The sequence below is a fragment of the Leptodactylus fuscus genome, chromosome 5 (assembly GCF_031893055.1).
Source record: "Leptodactylus fuscus isolate aLepFus1 chromosome 5, aLepFus1.hap2, whole genome shotgun sequence".
In the NCBI taxonomy this organism is placed as follows: Eukaryota; Metazoa; Chordata; class Amphibia; order Anura; family Leptodactylidae; genus Leptodactylus; species Leptodactylus fuscus.
Window position 1 is genome coordinate 54,038,383 of NC_134269.1, and position 17,893 is coordinate 54,056,275.

Consider the following 17,893-nt stretch of genomic DNA (forward strand, 5'->3'; position numbering starts at 1 on the left):
ACATATGCAGTGATGAATGACAAAGTGTGGCATGCCATAGACATCGCTAACTTTTAGACCAAAGCAATTGTCTTGTGAGATGCAATTATATGCAGATACCCTTAATTGATTGATAGGGAATATGTCATTAGAAAATTACCTATTTTTAATCCAAGTTTTGATGTTAAAGGGGATGTCCAGGCTAAAATTTAATTTTGTAATAAATTGGGGAGGTAAAAAAAATAAAAACATACTCACCTGTCCTGTCTTTCGGCAGAAGTCCCCAAAAATTAGCTGAGATGTTTATGAGACATTCAGAATTGTTCGAAGCATTTTGTGTACGTGAGATGTTTCCATCTCCCCCTGTGCTACTAGCATGGAATACATGTATGCAGATAGCAGAGCTATATTGTCATGCAGTGTGTAATATTCATATACACTTGGGCATATCTATTCCATAAGATGTTCTATTTAAATTCCATAGCAGCTGTCTAGAAATGTCCACAGAATAGAGTCTCTGGCTGGAATGTCTTTCAAGTTGGCGGCATTTTCATAGGCCGGTGTGATGTCATCAGAGCACAGAAATAAACATGGAGCCTTTAAAACCCTAGAACCATTTTGCGTGACCATAAATATAAAGGGCGGAGGATATTTCAGCCCTTCCTAGGGATCCAAGTGTCATTTGATGATCATCTTGCTGTCTTCTCTTGCATGGTCTAAGATGTCCGTAGCCAGGACCCCTGGAGCATACAACATATTTAGCATCTGCCGTTTTATTCTCCGTAACATTTCTGTTATAGGTATAAGAAATAGATTGTGAGTCCTATTCTTTTAATATGACAGGAAGAAATTTACTAAAATGTATTGTATACCTATACTCCCATTATATATAATTCAGCTATTAGAACCTCATTTATCCTTGGGATCATGTGATCTTATTCTGACCTGCTAAAACTTACACAGGTTTATGCTCTGTTTAAAAGTCAGATTCTCACTTTGTATATGATAGACTATTCCACACAGGCTTGGCATAGGAGAGCACAAACTTGGTACAGTTGGTACAGTCTCAAGCTTTCTATGTGTTGAGACATCATGGGATCATGGGATCAATAGCACATCATAGATAGAAGGTATCTGATCAGAGCCAAGAGGCTAAACTGCAGGGACAGTGGGATAATATATATAGAATAAGTGTGGAATGTGATAGATAATAAGGTAAGGGGTGTGGGAAGTTCTATAAACATGGAATCCACTGGATCTACAATTTGTTCCTGTTTGTGGTTGTTATCTATTAATGTGACTTCAGTCCAGTGACTTCTAAGCTGAGCTGCTAAAGTTATGGACTTGGGGAAGGGTTGGGGGGGAATTATGATTTCCCTACTATGGCCTTACTTACTATCTATATAAAGACGTTGAGCTGGTTGATGTCCAGTATGTTATTGTCCCTTTCTTCTTTGTCTGTTCCTGCTTCATATTTTTGCTCTGACTGGGGTACGGTAACCACTATTCACCCTGAATTATGAGGTCAGTTCTTCCTTTTACACTCCATATTAGTTCTCCTTTGAACTCTCTTCTCTCCCATACAAACACTTAGTTTGGCCGAGTATACAGGTATTGTTAATATGGAGAGGGCAGTAAGTCCTTGCTAGACAAGTCTAACAACTACTTATCACCATGAAAACAAAAAGAACAAGTGTTTAAATGTGACAATCCTTATATTCTCCCATATCATCAGTTGGAGACTTTATCTTCCGTTACAAAAGTAAACAAACATGGCAGAAGCTAGCCTCCATCATGTTCTTCACATTAGCGTCAATGGGAATGGACACATAATCAGTGACCGTTCTATATAACAGTTTATTGTCTGTTGCTGTCATCCTACGACGGAAGACAGCAACAGATGTTAACAACGTTTGTATGATTGCCCCCTTAGCCATTTCCGATTTCACATACTTGCTCCTGTGTTCGCACAGTAAATAACCCACGGCCAAGGGTGTCTCATATCAACCTACTCTTCTAGGAAAGCCAGGAGAGAGCTGTTGATCAAACTGTGTGATGACTTCTTTCACTATTTTTACAACATACTCAAGAAAGTTTTATTGCTGCATAGAACTATGATAAATACTTTCACAAAACGTTTGCTTTATCTATCAGGGGTTAACTTCATTTTATTTTAATTGTCCAGGTCTACAATATGTTTCAGCACCAAAGCCTGGGAATTAAAGTTGTCATCCGTGTCACCAAACTGGTTTTGCTCCATAGCCGCCCGGTAAGCTTTGAATGTCAAAATACAAACAAATACTTAAAAATCTTTTGATCCTTGCATTTAACATAGAATATGGAGTGCTTAGTAATTGATACATGTGCATACTTGGGGATATAACCTTGAATATGGCAGTAACATGTTCAAGATCTGTCTTGGTGCTGGTAAAACATATCATGAATGTATCTTTCCATGTTGTAGACCAAGCTATCTATAGGGCATCATGGAGAAAGATCTTTGGAGAGTTTTTGCCATTGGCAAAATGAGGAGTATGGAGGACCTAAGTACTTGGGAAACAATTATGTACCAGGAGCCAAGGATGATGTACCTGTTGACATGGCTGTCTTTGTGACCAGGTACAGAGATACCCCCCCCCATTCCCCGCTGAAAAACTTCTTATTGGCTTGTGTTCTGTTCAATGAGTTTTGTTGTTTCATTAAGGATTTGGTAGCGAATATGTAAATTGTAATGTAGTTTGCTGTAAATCCTGTTTTCCATACAGTGTTATTCATGATTTATACTTTCTTTTATTCTTTTTAGAACTGATTTTTGTGTCCATAAGGATGAACCCTGTGATACTGTAGGTAAGTACGAGCTTAGGCTTCTTGTATATTTCTTTTGGCATCGTTTTCTCCTGGATGGCTCCAATTAAGTCTTGAGACTTCTTGCTTCAGCTTGAGATGAAAGTACAGTATGATATACAGTCTGGATGTGATTCCAAGCACTAGGCAATACATACATATTTCCTGGCATGGACGACTGTCAACTTTCCCAGCTAATGGGAGTATCATTAACAGAATGTAGTAATGGTGTCTTATATAGCATAGAAAGCTCTACCTGGGCCTTGTATGGGGGTTATACTTTCATGCTTGCTTTTTGTAAATTCTTTTATATATGATATATGACACAGTGCTTTATATACAATTGTGACCAGTTGTAGAAATATATACTATATAGCAGAGCTGCATTTGTCAGATGTAGCAAAGTTGTTTTTTCACTTGGCATACCAATGACATCATGTTGTGTTAAAGGATCATATATAAACTTGTAGCTAACCAGAGTGCTTTACCTAATACATAGCAATATCCATCTTGGTCTATTTGCTCGATACAGCTGAATATATAAATTTTACAGCTCGATGCCATATAACAGCCCTGTAGGGGCTGGTCCATCTACCTCTATATTCTTCACTTCACTGTGATTCACAGTTTATGGAGTCTGTGTTGACTCTTCAAAGTACACTTAGCTTCTGAGCCCTGCTATACAATAGAACAGTGCCTGGTCAGTTCTTCAGTTATTTCTGTAGGTAAGTCCAAAGATAATACTGTGCACTTAAGTCTTGGAAGCAGCTTCTGGCCTGAGTGGTACATCACACAGACTAAGTTTACCTACCAGGCTAAAGCTCCACATTGTGGAAACGCAGCTTTATTTTGTTGCAGATTTTTCTGAGGATTTTTGAACCAAAGTCAAGAATGGCTACAAAAGGAATGGGAAATATATAGGAAGTTCTTATACTTGTACCTTCTGCTCAATCCACTCCTGGCTTTGTCTCAAAGAAACGCAGCAAAATCTGCAACAGAAAAAGCTGTGTTCCTGCAGCATGAGGCCTCAGTCTAATACTAGCTTTGCATAGAACTTCATGTTACATTGGGAGTTTTCTTACTGTACATTAACTCACAATGTTATCATAGTGCACATACAATACCTTTAAAAAGTTAAAGCATAAGCTCAGCTCTCTGTAAAGCGCTTTTCCACATTTAACATTTAAGGAATATCAGGTTGACCAAACATCAGATAGAGATAGTTTTCTAAATTGCATTGATAGCGAATTATAGGGAATCTGCCAACATCAAAATAGCTTATAAAACACTAATATGACAGCACATGTCCACGAAAAACAGACATCCGAATAAACCCTTACTGACATATCTTTATATTAATTTGGCTGTCTAATAATGTAATTTCTTACAATAACAAAGTCTAATGCCCGGTTCACATTAGCATTTGGCTTCTGTCCGGAAGGAGTCCGCATGAGGACTTCCCCTGAATGGAATACCAACGCAACTGCAAGCGCTGTGCAGTTAAGCACATGGATCGGGCAGGCAGTGCGCGGCAAGCGCACGGACCCCATTATAGGCTATGGGGTCCGTGTGTTCAACTGCACAGAGCTTGCAGTTGCGTTGGTATTCCGTCCGGGGGGGGGGGGTTGTGTCCTCATGCGGACTGCTTCTGGACGGAAGGCAGACGCTAATGTGAACCGACCCTAAGAATGAAGCATCCTTCAATTAACTGGTCAATACTAGAGATGAGCGAGTATATTTGATCGAATACCTCCGCCGCATAGTTCTTGGTGTAAAAAAGTGCCAGGGAAGGTGGCATATCTTAATATATTTTTATATTAATAACATTATCATCTTAATAACATATAACTCAAGCTCAGATTAAAGGGAAAATGTCAATAGAAAATTGAGACTCAAACACTAGTGTGAACCTATTGTTAGCCTGATGTGCAATTTAAGCTCTGTCATGTCAGAAGGATGGTGTCAGATGGGGGCATGATTCAGAGCTCCAATCAGAGGTCAGTGTCAGAGCTCACCCCCCTTTACCTGCTCCTGCCTGACATCACCCTCCTGACAGTACAGAATCTAAATAATATATCAGGCACCAAAACTAACTGCATTGATTGCTCGGGATCCGTGGGGCTTGACAAAAATTCTAACTGTGCCAGAATCAGTGGAATAGTGTCTATTAACACATGGTAATAACTGGAGTTGGTAGACGTAGTGAAAGGTCCTTTTTGACTACAATGATCCAAAACGAGAGTCAGTTATAGAGAGATTGTTTTTTTTATTAACGCTAATAATAATAATAATAATGAGTATTTTTATTTGTATTTTGTAATAGAACATGTTTAAGGCTGATATAATTGTACAACTAAAATTTAGATGCAGGCTAAAATTTATAGTATAAAAGATCATTACTAAAAATTAAACTATAATGGCTCCATGTTCCATATTTTATAGTTAATTTTATTGCTTTTTTTCCCACAAAAATATTGTAATACTATTAAAGTTTATATTTTCTGTTCACAAATATTATTTTTAGTTATTGAAATAGAAATATTAACTAAGCAGTCAAAGGTACTTTATTGGGGACTATCGGGGATACCCATTCCTGATAATTGCCTTGTCTAATTATGCTGCTGATCGACCACTGAGCCTGAGTAATAGGCTAATGCAACGAGTGCCTATCAATGTTCTTTTCGTCAACTGGTGCATCTGCAGGTTATGTTCACACATGGCAGATGCTTACATAAGTTTCTAAAACTTTTCTGAGTGAATAGAGTCTACACGTTCTCTATTGTTTGAATGTCTTCTGATTAACCTGCTCAGTACAATGAGGCCAGAGAAAGGCGCAGAAGTTGGAATGGGTGAGGACATGACATTGTATATAGATTACCATTTCTTACAAGATAAAGCATACTATCAGAGACCAGAGACAGGTTATTGTACAAAGGATTATGGGTTGGACAATGTACTTACCTTGTTATGTTTGTATAGCAGATCATTCCACTACATTTTTGTTATGGGCACCAGCATAGTTGAATACCTGTTTATATATAACTAAGGAGGTCGTGTCCAGTCTAAAGGAGATGTAACTTGGAACTCTCTGTTGTACAATGGTCAGTCATCCCTTTTACATAAATATAAACTTGTGGTCACACGTAAATTGTCATAAAACCCTAGGAATACCTTTAGGCAGGGGCCCACACAGTGTAAACCGCAACGTTTTACAGTCCCTAACAAATCCCACCCACACATTGCAGAAAAATTCCTGCAGCGGAAATGCTGTATTTTCCAAAATCGTCACATTTTTTGGAAGTCGCAGCATGTCAATTATACCTACGGAAACGCTGGCGGTTTTCATATAGGTATAATTGAAGCAGAAAGTCCGCAGAGGAAAACTGTGAAATGCGCAAAGCGTTTCTGCCATGGTTTTTCTGGCAGCATTTTTGGCTGCGGCTCGCTACATGGGGCCTTAGCCTTACCAGGTCTTTCCTAATTTTTTAAATATAATTTTACCCCAGCGTGACACTGAGCCACAATGTGTATCTAACTTTTGTTATTAAATGTCTTAGAGACTTCAGGGAGCCTTTACTAAATTTCCCCTGCTAACCTACTTTAGACATCTATTTTGCTGATTTTTTAAAATGTTTTTCCTGTCTGTAATTCTACATGCAACCCAACTCCATTCTTAAGTGTGCATTACATATTGTAGAGCTTCTCCAATCTTAGTATGGAGTTACCCTATTTACCTCCTGCACTCCCTATGAATGGAGATATTTCTGTAACACTCCAGTGGAAGTTCTTAGTAATGCCTAATTCACATGAAGTCACACACCAATTATATCCACCCAACTTATTTTCGCTGTCAGACTGACACATGCAATGGAGCCACTGGCTGCTCATTTCCAAGAGGAGACCTCTTATACTGGGAGAAAGTAAAGTGCAGTGGGGGAAGTAGTGTCAATGGGTGTAAGAACTGAATGTGCTGTGACTGCGATACACAAATCTAATATTGATATAGTAATATATAATTCTTTAATGGCAGGATACTTGTAGGAAATGAAAAATAGTTGTAGGAATTTTAATAACTTTATATTATAGCTAGGGCTGTACTTAAAGTCATTGATGATAATCATCAATATTAGTTCTGTGGGTGACACCTGTGCAGCTGATATCAGCAGGTGAGGTGCTGACAAATACAGTGAATGAAGCTGGATGTACACAGCTCTGTGCACTGTGTAGTGGGCAAGTTGGGTTACTGTAATTTATCTCTATGGGATGCTGTGTTACTAAAACCACCAGGGATAATGTGTAGGGGGAATTGGCAGAATGTATTCCAAATTTCTGCAGTGGCTTCACAGGATAAGATAAGAATTGGCAGCATGGTGGCTCAGTGGTTAGCAGCCTTGCATCGCTGGGGTCCTGGGATCAAATCCTGCCAAAGACATCATCTGCAAAGAGTTTATATATTCTCTCCATGTTTGTGTGGGGTTTCCTCCCACACTCCAAAGACATACTAATAGGTGGGAAAAAAAATAAAGAATTACACAGTTCTAATATGTCGGAACTGACTGTCCTCTGAGCTGCATTAGCTCTTGTAACTGTATTTCTTTAAAAGGGTGTATACAACCCAGGTTTCTTTGCTTAAAATCAGAGTGATTCTGTTTGTCCCACGTGCAGCATGGGAAATGCCCATCTGCTATACATGATGTGGGAGTGCTGGCACCTGGGCACTTTTTGGCAGGATGTTTTGCAACTGGTTAAATAGATGTTTGCAATAGGCATTCCAGCAGAGCTGTATATGATAGATAATATTACTCTGAAGGACACAGAAGCCTTATGTATTCATAGAATGTTGTTTCAGGCAAGGAGATGGTAGAAGCTAAATGGATTGAGCCTAACCACCCAACACTAAGGGAATATATGTCTAGAATGAATGCGAATGTAGTGGGGTGTATACCTAAAATGCAAATGATCAATGAAATTTGAAGCTATTGCTTTGTTGAATCTCAAGATGAGTCCTACTTATATATTTATGATGACCTGGTGTGTGGATGCCCCAGATTGTTCAAGATTTATTCCTGATGTTATGGAGATTTGGGAACCGTCATAGGAAGGGACCAGTTGTTTTAGCCTGTACTTGGTCTATACCAGGGGTGCCCAATACGTCGATCGCGATCTACTGGTCGATCGCAATGGACGTATGGGTCGATCGCAGGATGCAGCCAGGGATCCCCGCTGTCTGCTTCTTCACAGCGCAGGCTGAGAGTTATCTCTGGACACTGGCAGGCTGGGGCTGCCCGCCTGCCAGTGTCCGTAGATGACTCTCAGCCTGCGCTGTGAACAAGCACTTGCAGGCCGCTCTTAGAGATGGAGGGGGCCGGGGTGCTGCTTGTTCACAGTGCAGGCTGAGTCATCCCCGCTGTCTGCTTCTTCACAGCGCAGGCTGAGAGTTATCTCTGGACACTGGCAGGCTGGGGCTGCGGCAGCCCCGCCTGCCAGTGTTCGTAGATGACTCTCAGCCTGCGCTGTGAACAAGCACTTGCAGGCCGCTCTTAGGGATGGAGGGGGCCGGGGTGCTGCTTCCTCACAGCGCAGGCTGAGAGTCATCTATGGACACTGGCAGGCAGGGCTGCCGCAGCCCCAGCCTGCCAGTGTCCAGAGATAACTCTCAGCCTGCGCTGTGAAGAAGCAGACAGCGGGGATGTCTGGGCGGCCACCTCTCACGATCCGCCCGGCCACGCCCACATGCCCGTCCTGGCCCCGACCACAATAAGTGGGTAGTTGATCTTAGGGTTTGGTCATTTAAAGAAGTAGCTCACATGCTGACAAAGTGTGAGCACCCCTGGTCTATACCATGGAACAAACCAGATTTTCTGTGATCATACTAGGCTCTGTTGCTTATATATTCTTATGGTGAGGAGGCAGGAGGGTCTCTAGTATGTGCATGTGCAAAATTTCAATAAAGACTATATGATTGAAGAAAAAAAAAGTAAAGGATTTTGCAGGTCTGCAAAATCAGACAGGAATAGGACCTGTTCCAAATTTTGCAGCCTGGACTGTTGGCCTGCAAACATGACCGTGCAATTTACAATCATGTGCACAGGCCCATAGAAATGAATGGGCCAGTGAGCTATTTGGGATAAACCCAGATAGCACACTGACCATTCATACGATCTGCAAGGGGCTTTAGTGAATGTCAGTTTAGCACGGAGCTCAAGAAAAGAGACACATAAATGGAGAAAGAAGCATTTTTCTTTGATACAATACATTACAAAGAATCTCGTTTTTACTTGAACTATTGATTTATATAAAGTTGTTGACTATTTACATCACTGTCCTATTGATTTGCAAAGGTGCCAGGCACTCTAGGAAGAGAGGAAATGCTGACAATTTGCAGGTCTCCCATTGGTCTCTTGTTGACACTATAGAGGTCATGGCTACTAGGGCTTTTGTTTTGTTTTTTGGCATGTAAATGTGACTATGTAAAACTTTCTTTACATGAATTGCTCTTTACTTTGTTGTAGGTTTTTGTCCCCAGTAGTCACAGATTCCTTTAAAAACCATATAGTTATCCCAGCTTAGAAAACCAGGCTCCATTCCAGAAAATGTTGTCTTTACTGTGCAACGCTCAAAAGATTTGGAGCCTATTGGGAATTTAGGAAAGTAAGTAGCCTTAATACACTCACCCATTCATGTGACTCAGGATGTTACTCACGCCTCAACAATTACTAGGAATCTTTAAATCTTTTCTACTTTACTTGATAACCCATCTTTCCTATAGGTGTAGATGCTCTCAAAGTGATATTTGTCAGTGTCAATCGCATGCAGGAGGATGTTCTGCACTATTGGCTCTGGTCTAAACAGACACTTTGAGTAATAGTCAGCATGTATTCTGTGTAGTTGGCAAAGTGATTTCATTGTTATTTGCAACACACAGAAAAAAACATGTGACTGCAGATTCAGAAATGCTCTTCTATACCACGTATACACAAATCGTATTCCCCCTATGTGTCCTTACAACAAGGCATTCTTTACAGTGTCTGTAGGATAGTCTATTATGTGGGGCTTCAACCTCTGGCACTAAGTGCTGATCAGCATTCTTTGTTTACACGCAAGCACAGCACCAAGCATATGAATGTGGCAGTACCTGGTACTGCAGCTCAGTCCCATTCACTAGAATTATGATAACAGGTACAACCAAATTTGTATATCAGCCTCTGTACCTGTGGCAAAAATGAAACAGCAACTTTAGCTTGTTCATTGGCGAAGGTACCAAGGGTCACTCTTTAACCATCAAACATCAATAACTTGTTAAATTTTCAAGGTGCTTGGTTTACAAGGACATATGGATGTCATAGAGGGGTGTCCGGTGCTTGAGACTTCCCTTTATGAGCAACAGATCAGACTCATGTGTGTTACATGTGTGGCCATTTGTCTAGATGGCCTCCACATAATACTACATTTCACCATTGTAAAATGTCTGGCCAGCTGCAAATAGTGGTGCCCATTTATATGAACAGCCATCATCTGGCCATTTTAAAACACATGAAAGCCACAGTGAAATTGGTCTGTAAAAAACTCCTGATATGACCTATATTTGTCCATTTTGGACATGGTTAAAAAATGGACATATGAATACACCCATTGACTTTCATGGGTTTTAATACATCTGTGTGATGGCCGTTTTTCGTTGTGTGAATGAGGCGATCAGTTTGTTAGTTTTTTACGGAAGTTTGGTCCATTTGAAACAAAACAGTTGTGTGAATAAGGTCTTACCCTTGCAAAATAAAATGTTCAACAGGGGTCCCAGAAACTTGAACTAAGGGTTGATTCACACTAGCGCTTGTATTCCGTCCGCAAGAAGTCCGCATGGAGACCCCCCTGAACGGAATACCAACGCTAATGCAAGCGCTGTGCAGTTGAGCACACAGAGCCCATAGACTATAATGGGCTCCATGTGCTTGCCGCGCACTGCCCGCACAATTCATTCGTGCGGGCAGTGCGCGGCAAGCACACGGAGACCATTATAGTCTATGGACTCCATGTGCTTTGCAAGCACATCGCTTGCAATTGCGATTGCATTCCGTCCGGGGGGTCTCCATGCGGACTCCTTAAGGCTGGAGTCCCACAGGACAGAAACACTGTGATTTGCCCGCGGCGGAAACACTGGGAAAAAATTGCGGCGTTTTACAGTACAGGTAAAGTGGATTGGATTCTGGCAAGTCCCATGCCCACTTTACGGTAAAAACTGGCATGGTTTTGGAAATCGCAGCATGTCAATTATACCTATGGAAACGCCAGCTGTTTCCCCATAGGTATAATTGTAACAGAAAGTCTGCGGAGGGAAACTCCACAAACTTTCTATTTAAAACGCTGCGGGAAGAACCATGATGCGTTGCTGCTGCGTTTTTTCCCGCAGTGCTTTATTGCTGCAGGATGTTCCCGGGGGCCTTAGCCTGAAAAGAATTGTCATACAATATTTGGAGAGTATACAGACATTAAAAGGTCATATGAGGACATATTTTGTAGGTCATGTAAAAAGGAGTCAGAACCCATCAATTCCCACAGATACAGTAGATAGTTTAAGGTTACCTGAATCAAACAGTGATTAATCATGTGAATTGGTACCTTGTGGTTTATTGTTAATATCAATATGTTGTTTACACCAATATGCATGCAATGGTACAAAATGAACGCAATGGTGGAATGAGGGCGTTGCTGATTAACTCTTTGGAGCAACATTGCTTGTAAGAGCTCAGTTACATATTGACAAATCCAGTGATATCTTGGCAATGAAGGCAGCGATTCACAAGGGGAAAATTTGATTCAGGTGACCCTAACCTACCTATCTGCAGGGCTGGGGTAATATGCTGGTTTTGGTAATCCTAACCTATCTATCTGCAGGGCTGGGTTGATATGCTGGTTTTGGTGACCCTAACCTATCTGCAGGGCTAGGGTAATATGCTGGTTCTGGTGACCCTAACCTATCTATCTGCAGGACTGGGTTGATATGCTGGGTTCTGATGACCCTAACCTATCTATCTGCAGGGCTGTGTTGATATGCTGGGTTCTGATGACCATAACCTATGTGCAGGGTTGGGTTGATATGCTGGGTTCTGGTGACCCTAACCTATCTATCTGCAGGGCTGTGTTGATATGCTGGGTTTTGGTGACAGACTCCCTTTAAGGATGTATCATTTTGAATAAATCTACAACTTCACTTTCATTCCTCACCAAGAGCAGGCATTTATGTTCCATGTTTCTTCCAGGTTGGCTAGGTAAATATAACTTTTGTAGACGCCTGTTCTACTTTCTAATGGCAACTTTATCAAGTTACTGGGGCGCTGTAAATGTTTTATACCAACAAGGCCTTCAAGCTTTGAAAATTGCTGACCTTGTTATTATAGAGGCGAAACATGGATCAAATAAATGTTAAACAGAAAAAAAAATCACACAGCTTTGGCCATTTATAATGTGATTATGATCATTGAGGTTCGGACGTATTCAGCATATTTCATGTGACTACGAAGAAGCTGTTTACATTGTCTTTAATCCGCTGGATTTGAGGGTAAATGCTCTGCATTCCGCTACCGTTCTTTTGCGGAGCGACCTTGTCAGACCTTCCCAGAGATGAGAATGTCTGCAATCGGTTATTTATCACAGATGGCGATCATGTTTATAGTTTAGGCCTGTCTGGGTAAATATGAAAAATAACTGGTCAGCATTTTTCTATCATTTAGCTATGAGTTGTATGTGTAACATTTCGTGAACTGCTTTGTGGAAATGTCATAACATTCAGAATCCTGAAGTTTGACGTGTTTGACAGGAGTGTTTGCTTCGGGGAAGACACAATCGCTCCCATTTTTTTCTGTGTGGTAGCTTTATATGACCTGTGGCTTCTTATGTAACCCATCACAAAATTAGAAATGACTCCTCCCCCTGTAATGTACAATTCATTAAATATTAGTGCCCCCTATGCCATAGCCAACAATTACTCTACCAATTCAGAATAACAGTAGTTGGAAAGGCAGAAGTGATAAGAGACCCCGAGAGAAAGGTGGGCATTCACATTAGATGAATGTCAGCCCAACCTACTGATTTTGGCGATACTAGTTAACCATCTAATGTATATGGGAGTCTTATGATTAGCCCCAGGTGGCAAATGTCAGCAAATAATGATAGGACAGATGAGTTTCGACATGTCTGATCCTTTGTTTTCGGGGGAAATAAATCTATGACCACAGTGCAGCGCACTTCCATCTCCCTCAATGGAGAAGTTGGAAGTATAGTGTAATATGGCATTTGATATCCGAAGGTATCCTAATATGTACTATGTAAATTATTATGCTAAGACATAAAACCCGGACCAAGTTTAAAATTGCCTTAGCTATTGCAATATATGTATTTTTTGTTTCCCCTTATTCCTATGTGGGCTTCATTATTATCCTGCAATTGCGCCAGTTTTGGAAATCGCAGCACGGTTTGTACCGCAAAGTGGGCATAGGATTTTCTAGAATCTCATCCACTTTACTCTGACTCTGCAAAAATTTGGGGGGCAAATCACGGCATTTGCGCAACATGATGCCCCGGCCTAAAGGAATTTTCAGGACTAAAAATGTTGACCTATCCTAAGCATCAGTCAGCACTATCAGATTTGTGGGGGCCTGACTATGGCTGGTCTCTGAAGCTGATACACTGAGAATGGACCAGGAGCCAGGTCGCTATGTTCTCTGTATAATGGTAGACCTGAGTTCCTGCAGTTTAGGTCCTATTCAAATGGATGGGAGCTGATCTGCTGTATCTGGTAAGGCCACTACACAGCTGTCTGCGTCCTGCTCCATTCTCTGTATTTCAGCTGCTGAGATCAAAGCCCCATCGATCTGATAGTAATGACATTTTAGGTAGGCAGGTCATCAATATTTTTATCCAAGAAAACCACTTTAAGTTCATGCATTTGGCCTTATTAGAGTTAACTTATCATATGGCTGTGCCTTCTGTACAATGCCCTAGCTTTTGAGACTTTATGAGGTTTGACCCTCCTTGTTTTGTCCCAAATTTTGTAAGTACAACTGTAAATGCTCAGTCTCTGCTGGAAGCAATTTAGAGACGCAAGAGCTCATGTACTAAAACACTGGCTAGTGGCTAAAGCTCCATAAGGCATTGCTGCCAGTCATGTATGGACTTAAAGGACCTCTCTGCCCAAATCATAAATCGTACATGCGCCTCTACTCATTCATGAGAACATTTAGTTTGGCAAACATTTGCCTCATCCATAAATACAACAACAGGAATAATTAGATCATTGACCTTTATGTACATAAAGAAGTCTGGAAAGTCCAGAATAAAGCAATCCAAGTATGTGTGTGTCCTCGTATGTTTATGAGCTGAAGGTTATTATTCAGTAGAAGAGTATGTGGCTCTTTAAAATTGTCAGAACCCATTTGACCGCCAACATTTGTACCCTTGCACTCATGTATACAAACTTTATATGTATACAGTCAGCAAAGACTGGTGGCATTTTATAGGTTAATAGGTTGTAATGGAGTGTGTTGCGCAGTGTTAAGTACGTGTATTACATGGCTCGCTCTGCATGTCTGACTTTACAATTAAAGCAGATACACAGCAGCTGCATTGTGACCTCAGTCAAAGGCACCATCTTTACAGCAGTCAGTTCACAGGATGTGGGGAAGTGTTTTGACAGATCTGTCAGAGAGGGGGTCAGACAGGAATACAGCGAGGGGGGAACTCAGGTCATTCACAAAGCCCAGTCGTAAGCAAGAGCTCCCTGGGAGGGTGTCTAGAGATGGAGTCAGCTGGCAGTGACTACCTGGGAAACATTAATCTCTTCTGTCTTATTTACAAAGTGTTAGGCCAGACCAACAGGAAAAAGTAATAAAGTCTGATACCAGGCACTTTAAGGTCCAGTCCCAGCTCTACTTCAGTGGATGGATGGATGGAGGATTACTTATAAGGTTGCTGCAGTCTATTCTGTTTCCTTTTTCTATTGGTAAACTGTAAACTTGGTCGATTGGTTCAATATATGGCTACTATACCTTTATTTTAATTACCGTACTATTATTTATAGAACACCATTAATTCCATAGTGCTGTACCTTATTATATTAATTCCATGGTGCTGTACCTTTATTATATGAATTCCTTGGTGCTGTACCTTATTATATTAACTCCATGGTGCTGTACATTATTACCGTATATTACGGTAATTCCATGGTGCCATACAATATTATATTAATTCCGAGGTGCTATATATTATTACATTAATTCCATGGTGCTGTATATTATCATATTACTTCCATGGTGCTGTACAATAGTATATTAATTCCATGATGCTGTAAATTATCATATTAATTCCATGGTGCTGTACATTATTATATTAGTTCCATGGTGCTGTACATTATTATATTAGTTCCACGGTGCTGTACATTATTATATTGATTCCATTTTGCTATATATGATCAGATTAATTCCATGGTGTACATTATCATATTAATTATATGGTGCTGTACATTATAATATTACTTCCATGATGCTGTACCTTATTATATTAACTCCATGGTTCTGTACCTTATTATATTAATTCCATGGTGCTGTACATTATCATATTAATTCCATGGTGCTGTACATTATTACATTAATTCCATGGGGCTGTATATTATCATGTTACTTCCATGGTGCTGTACATTATCATATTAATTCCATGGTGTTGTACATTATTATATTAATTCCATGGTGCTGTACATTATTATATTAGTTCCATGGTGCTGTACATTATTATATTAATTCTATTTTGCTGTATATGATCAGATTAATTCCATGGTGCAGTACATTATTAAATAAATTCCATGGTGCTGTAGCTTTGAGGGTTTACATACAGTACAGTACACAAAATATACAAAACAAGATCAATCTATGAGACTAAGACTAGTAAAAGGGCCATTTCATGCGGGTTACTACGTCGCTCCAGCATTAGTGCCCCCAATGTAGCCTACCATCTAATTTTCCTGATCTTGCTCTAAGGCTTATTATATTTGCATGCAGTTAACCTATATGTATATTTTTATTTTGTGGAAAGAAATTGGAGTGCCGGAAGGAAATGTGCACAAAGGCAAGGGTAAAGGATACAAACTCTATGCAGATGTTGTCCATGGTTGGACCTGAACCTAAGCCCCCAGTGCTGCAAGGGCACAGATACAAAGCAGCACTGCCTACATTATGGGTACATGCACATCAGCAATACTGAAAGCTGGATATGAAACTGGATTGTAAGACAATATTGTACACTGATGCCGAGAAAGCAGCCTAACTTACATGAACTTTCCTTAGTCTTGGAAATGGGGAAATGTGTACAGAAAACCAGTATATTCAATTCTTATAACAAAACAAGTGACCCATGGCTATAAAAGATGTCACCACATGACAGATGTTAAAAATCTGTCATACCTTTGGTCTTCAGAACAACATTAAATAACTGGTATACAGTCCTATGAAAAAGTTTGGGCACCCCTATTAATCTTAATCATTTTTAGTTCTAAATATTTTGGTGTTTATAACAGCCATTTCAGTTTGATATATCTAATAACTGATGGACACAGTAATATTTCAGGATTGAAATGAGGTTTATTGTACTAACAGAAAATGTGCAATATGCATTAAACCAAAATTTGACCGGTGCAAAAGTATGGGCACCTCAACAGAAAAGTGACATTAATATTTAGTAGATCCTCCTTTTGCAAAGATAACAGCCTCTAGTCGCTTCCTGTAGCTTTTAATCAGTTCCTGGATCCTGGATAAAGGTATTTTGGACAAACAATTCAAGTTCAGTTAAGTTAGATGGTCGCCGAGCATGGACAGCCCGCTTCAAATCATCCCACAGATGTTCAATGATATTCAGGTCTGGGGACTGGGATGGCCACTCCAGAACATTGTAATTGTTCCTCTGCATGAATGCCTGAGGATTTGGAGCAGTGTTTTGGATCATTGTCTTGCTGAAATATCCATCCCCGGCGTAACTTCAACTTCGTCACTGATTCTTGAACATTATTCTCAAGAATCTGCTGATACTGAGTGGAATCCATGCGACTCTCAACTTTAACAAGATTCCCGATGCCGGCATTGGCCACACAGCCCCAAAGCATGATGGAACCTCCACCAAATTTTACAGTGGGTAGCATGTGTTTTTCTTGGAATGCTGTTTCTTTTTGGACGCCATGCATAACGCCTTTTTTTATAACCAAACAACTCAATTTTTGTTTCCAAAATGAAGCTGCCTTGTCCAAATGTGCTTTTTCATACCTCAGGCAACTCTATTTGTGGCGTACGTGCAGAAACGGCTTCTTTCTCATCACTCTCCCATACAGCTTCTATTTGTGCAAAGTGCGCTGTATAGTTGACCGATGCACAGTGACACCATCTGCAGCAAGATGATGCTGCAGCTCTTTGGAGGTGGTCTGTGGATTGTCCTTGACTGTTCTCACCATTCTTCTTCTCTGCCTTTCTGATATTTTTCTTGGCCTGCCACTTCTGGGCTTAACAAGAACTGTCCCTGTGGTCTTCCATTTCCTTACTATGTTCCTCACAGTGGAAACTGACAGGTTAAATCTCTGAGACAACTTTTTGTATCCTTCCCCTGAACAACTATGTTGAACAATCTTTGTTTTCAGATCATTTGAGAGTTGTTTTGAGTAGCCCATGATGCCACTCTTCAGAGGAGATTCAAATAGGAGATCAACTTGCAATTGGCCACCTTAAATACCTTTTCTTATGATTGGATACATCTGGCTATGAAGTTCAAAGCTCACTGAGGTTACAAAACCAATTTTGTGCTTCAGTAAGTCAGTAAAAAGTAGTTAGGGGAATTCAAATCAATAAAATGATAAGGGTGCCCATACTTTTGCACCGGTCAAATTTTGGTTTAATGCATATTGCACATTTTCTGTTAGTACAATAAACCTCATTTCAATCCTGAAATATTACTGTGTCCATCAGTTATTAGATATATCAAACTGAAATGGCTGTTGCAAACACCAAAATATTTAGAACAAAAAATGATTAAGATTAATAGG

The 17,893-nt window shown here is 40.3% G+C and overlaps 1 protein-coding gene across 1 annotated transcript in view; it reads left to right on the forward strand.

Annotated features, from left to right (window-relative positions):
* The window catches only part of ADAMTS17 (ADAM metallopeptidase with thrombospondin type 1 motif 17), a 141,124-nt gene that overhangs the window by 20,096 nt on the left and 103,135 nt on the right, over nt 1-17,893 (forward strand). Inside the window, exons 5-7 of the mRNA XM_075273201.1 lie at nt 2,165-2,248; nt 2,444-2,598; nt 2,783-2,826. Of these exons, the coding sequence (XP_075129302.1) occupies nt 2,165-2,248; nt 2,444-2,598; nt 2,783-2,826 (283 nt within the window). The remainder of the gene's footprint in view (nt 1-2,164; nt 2,249-2,443; nt 2,599-2,782; nt 2,827-17,893) is intronic.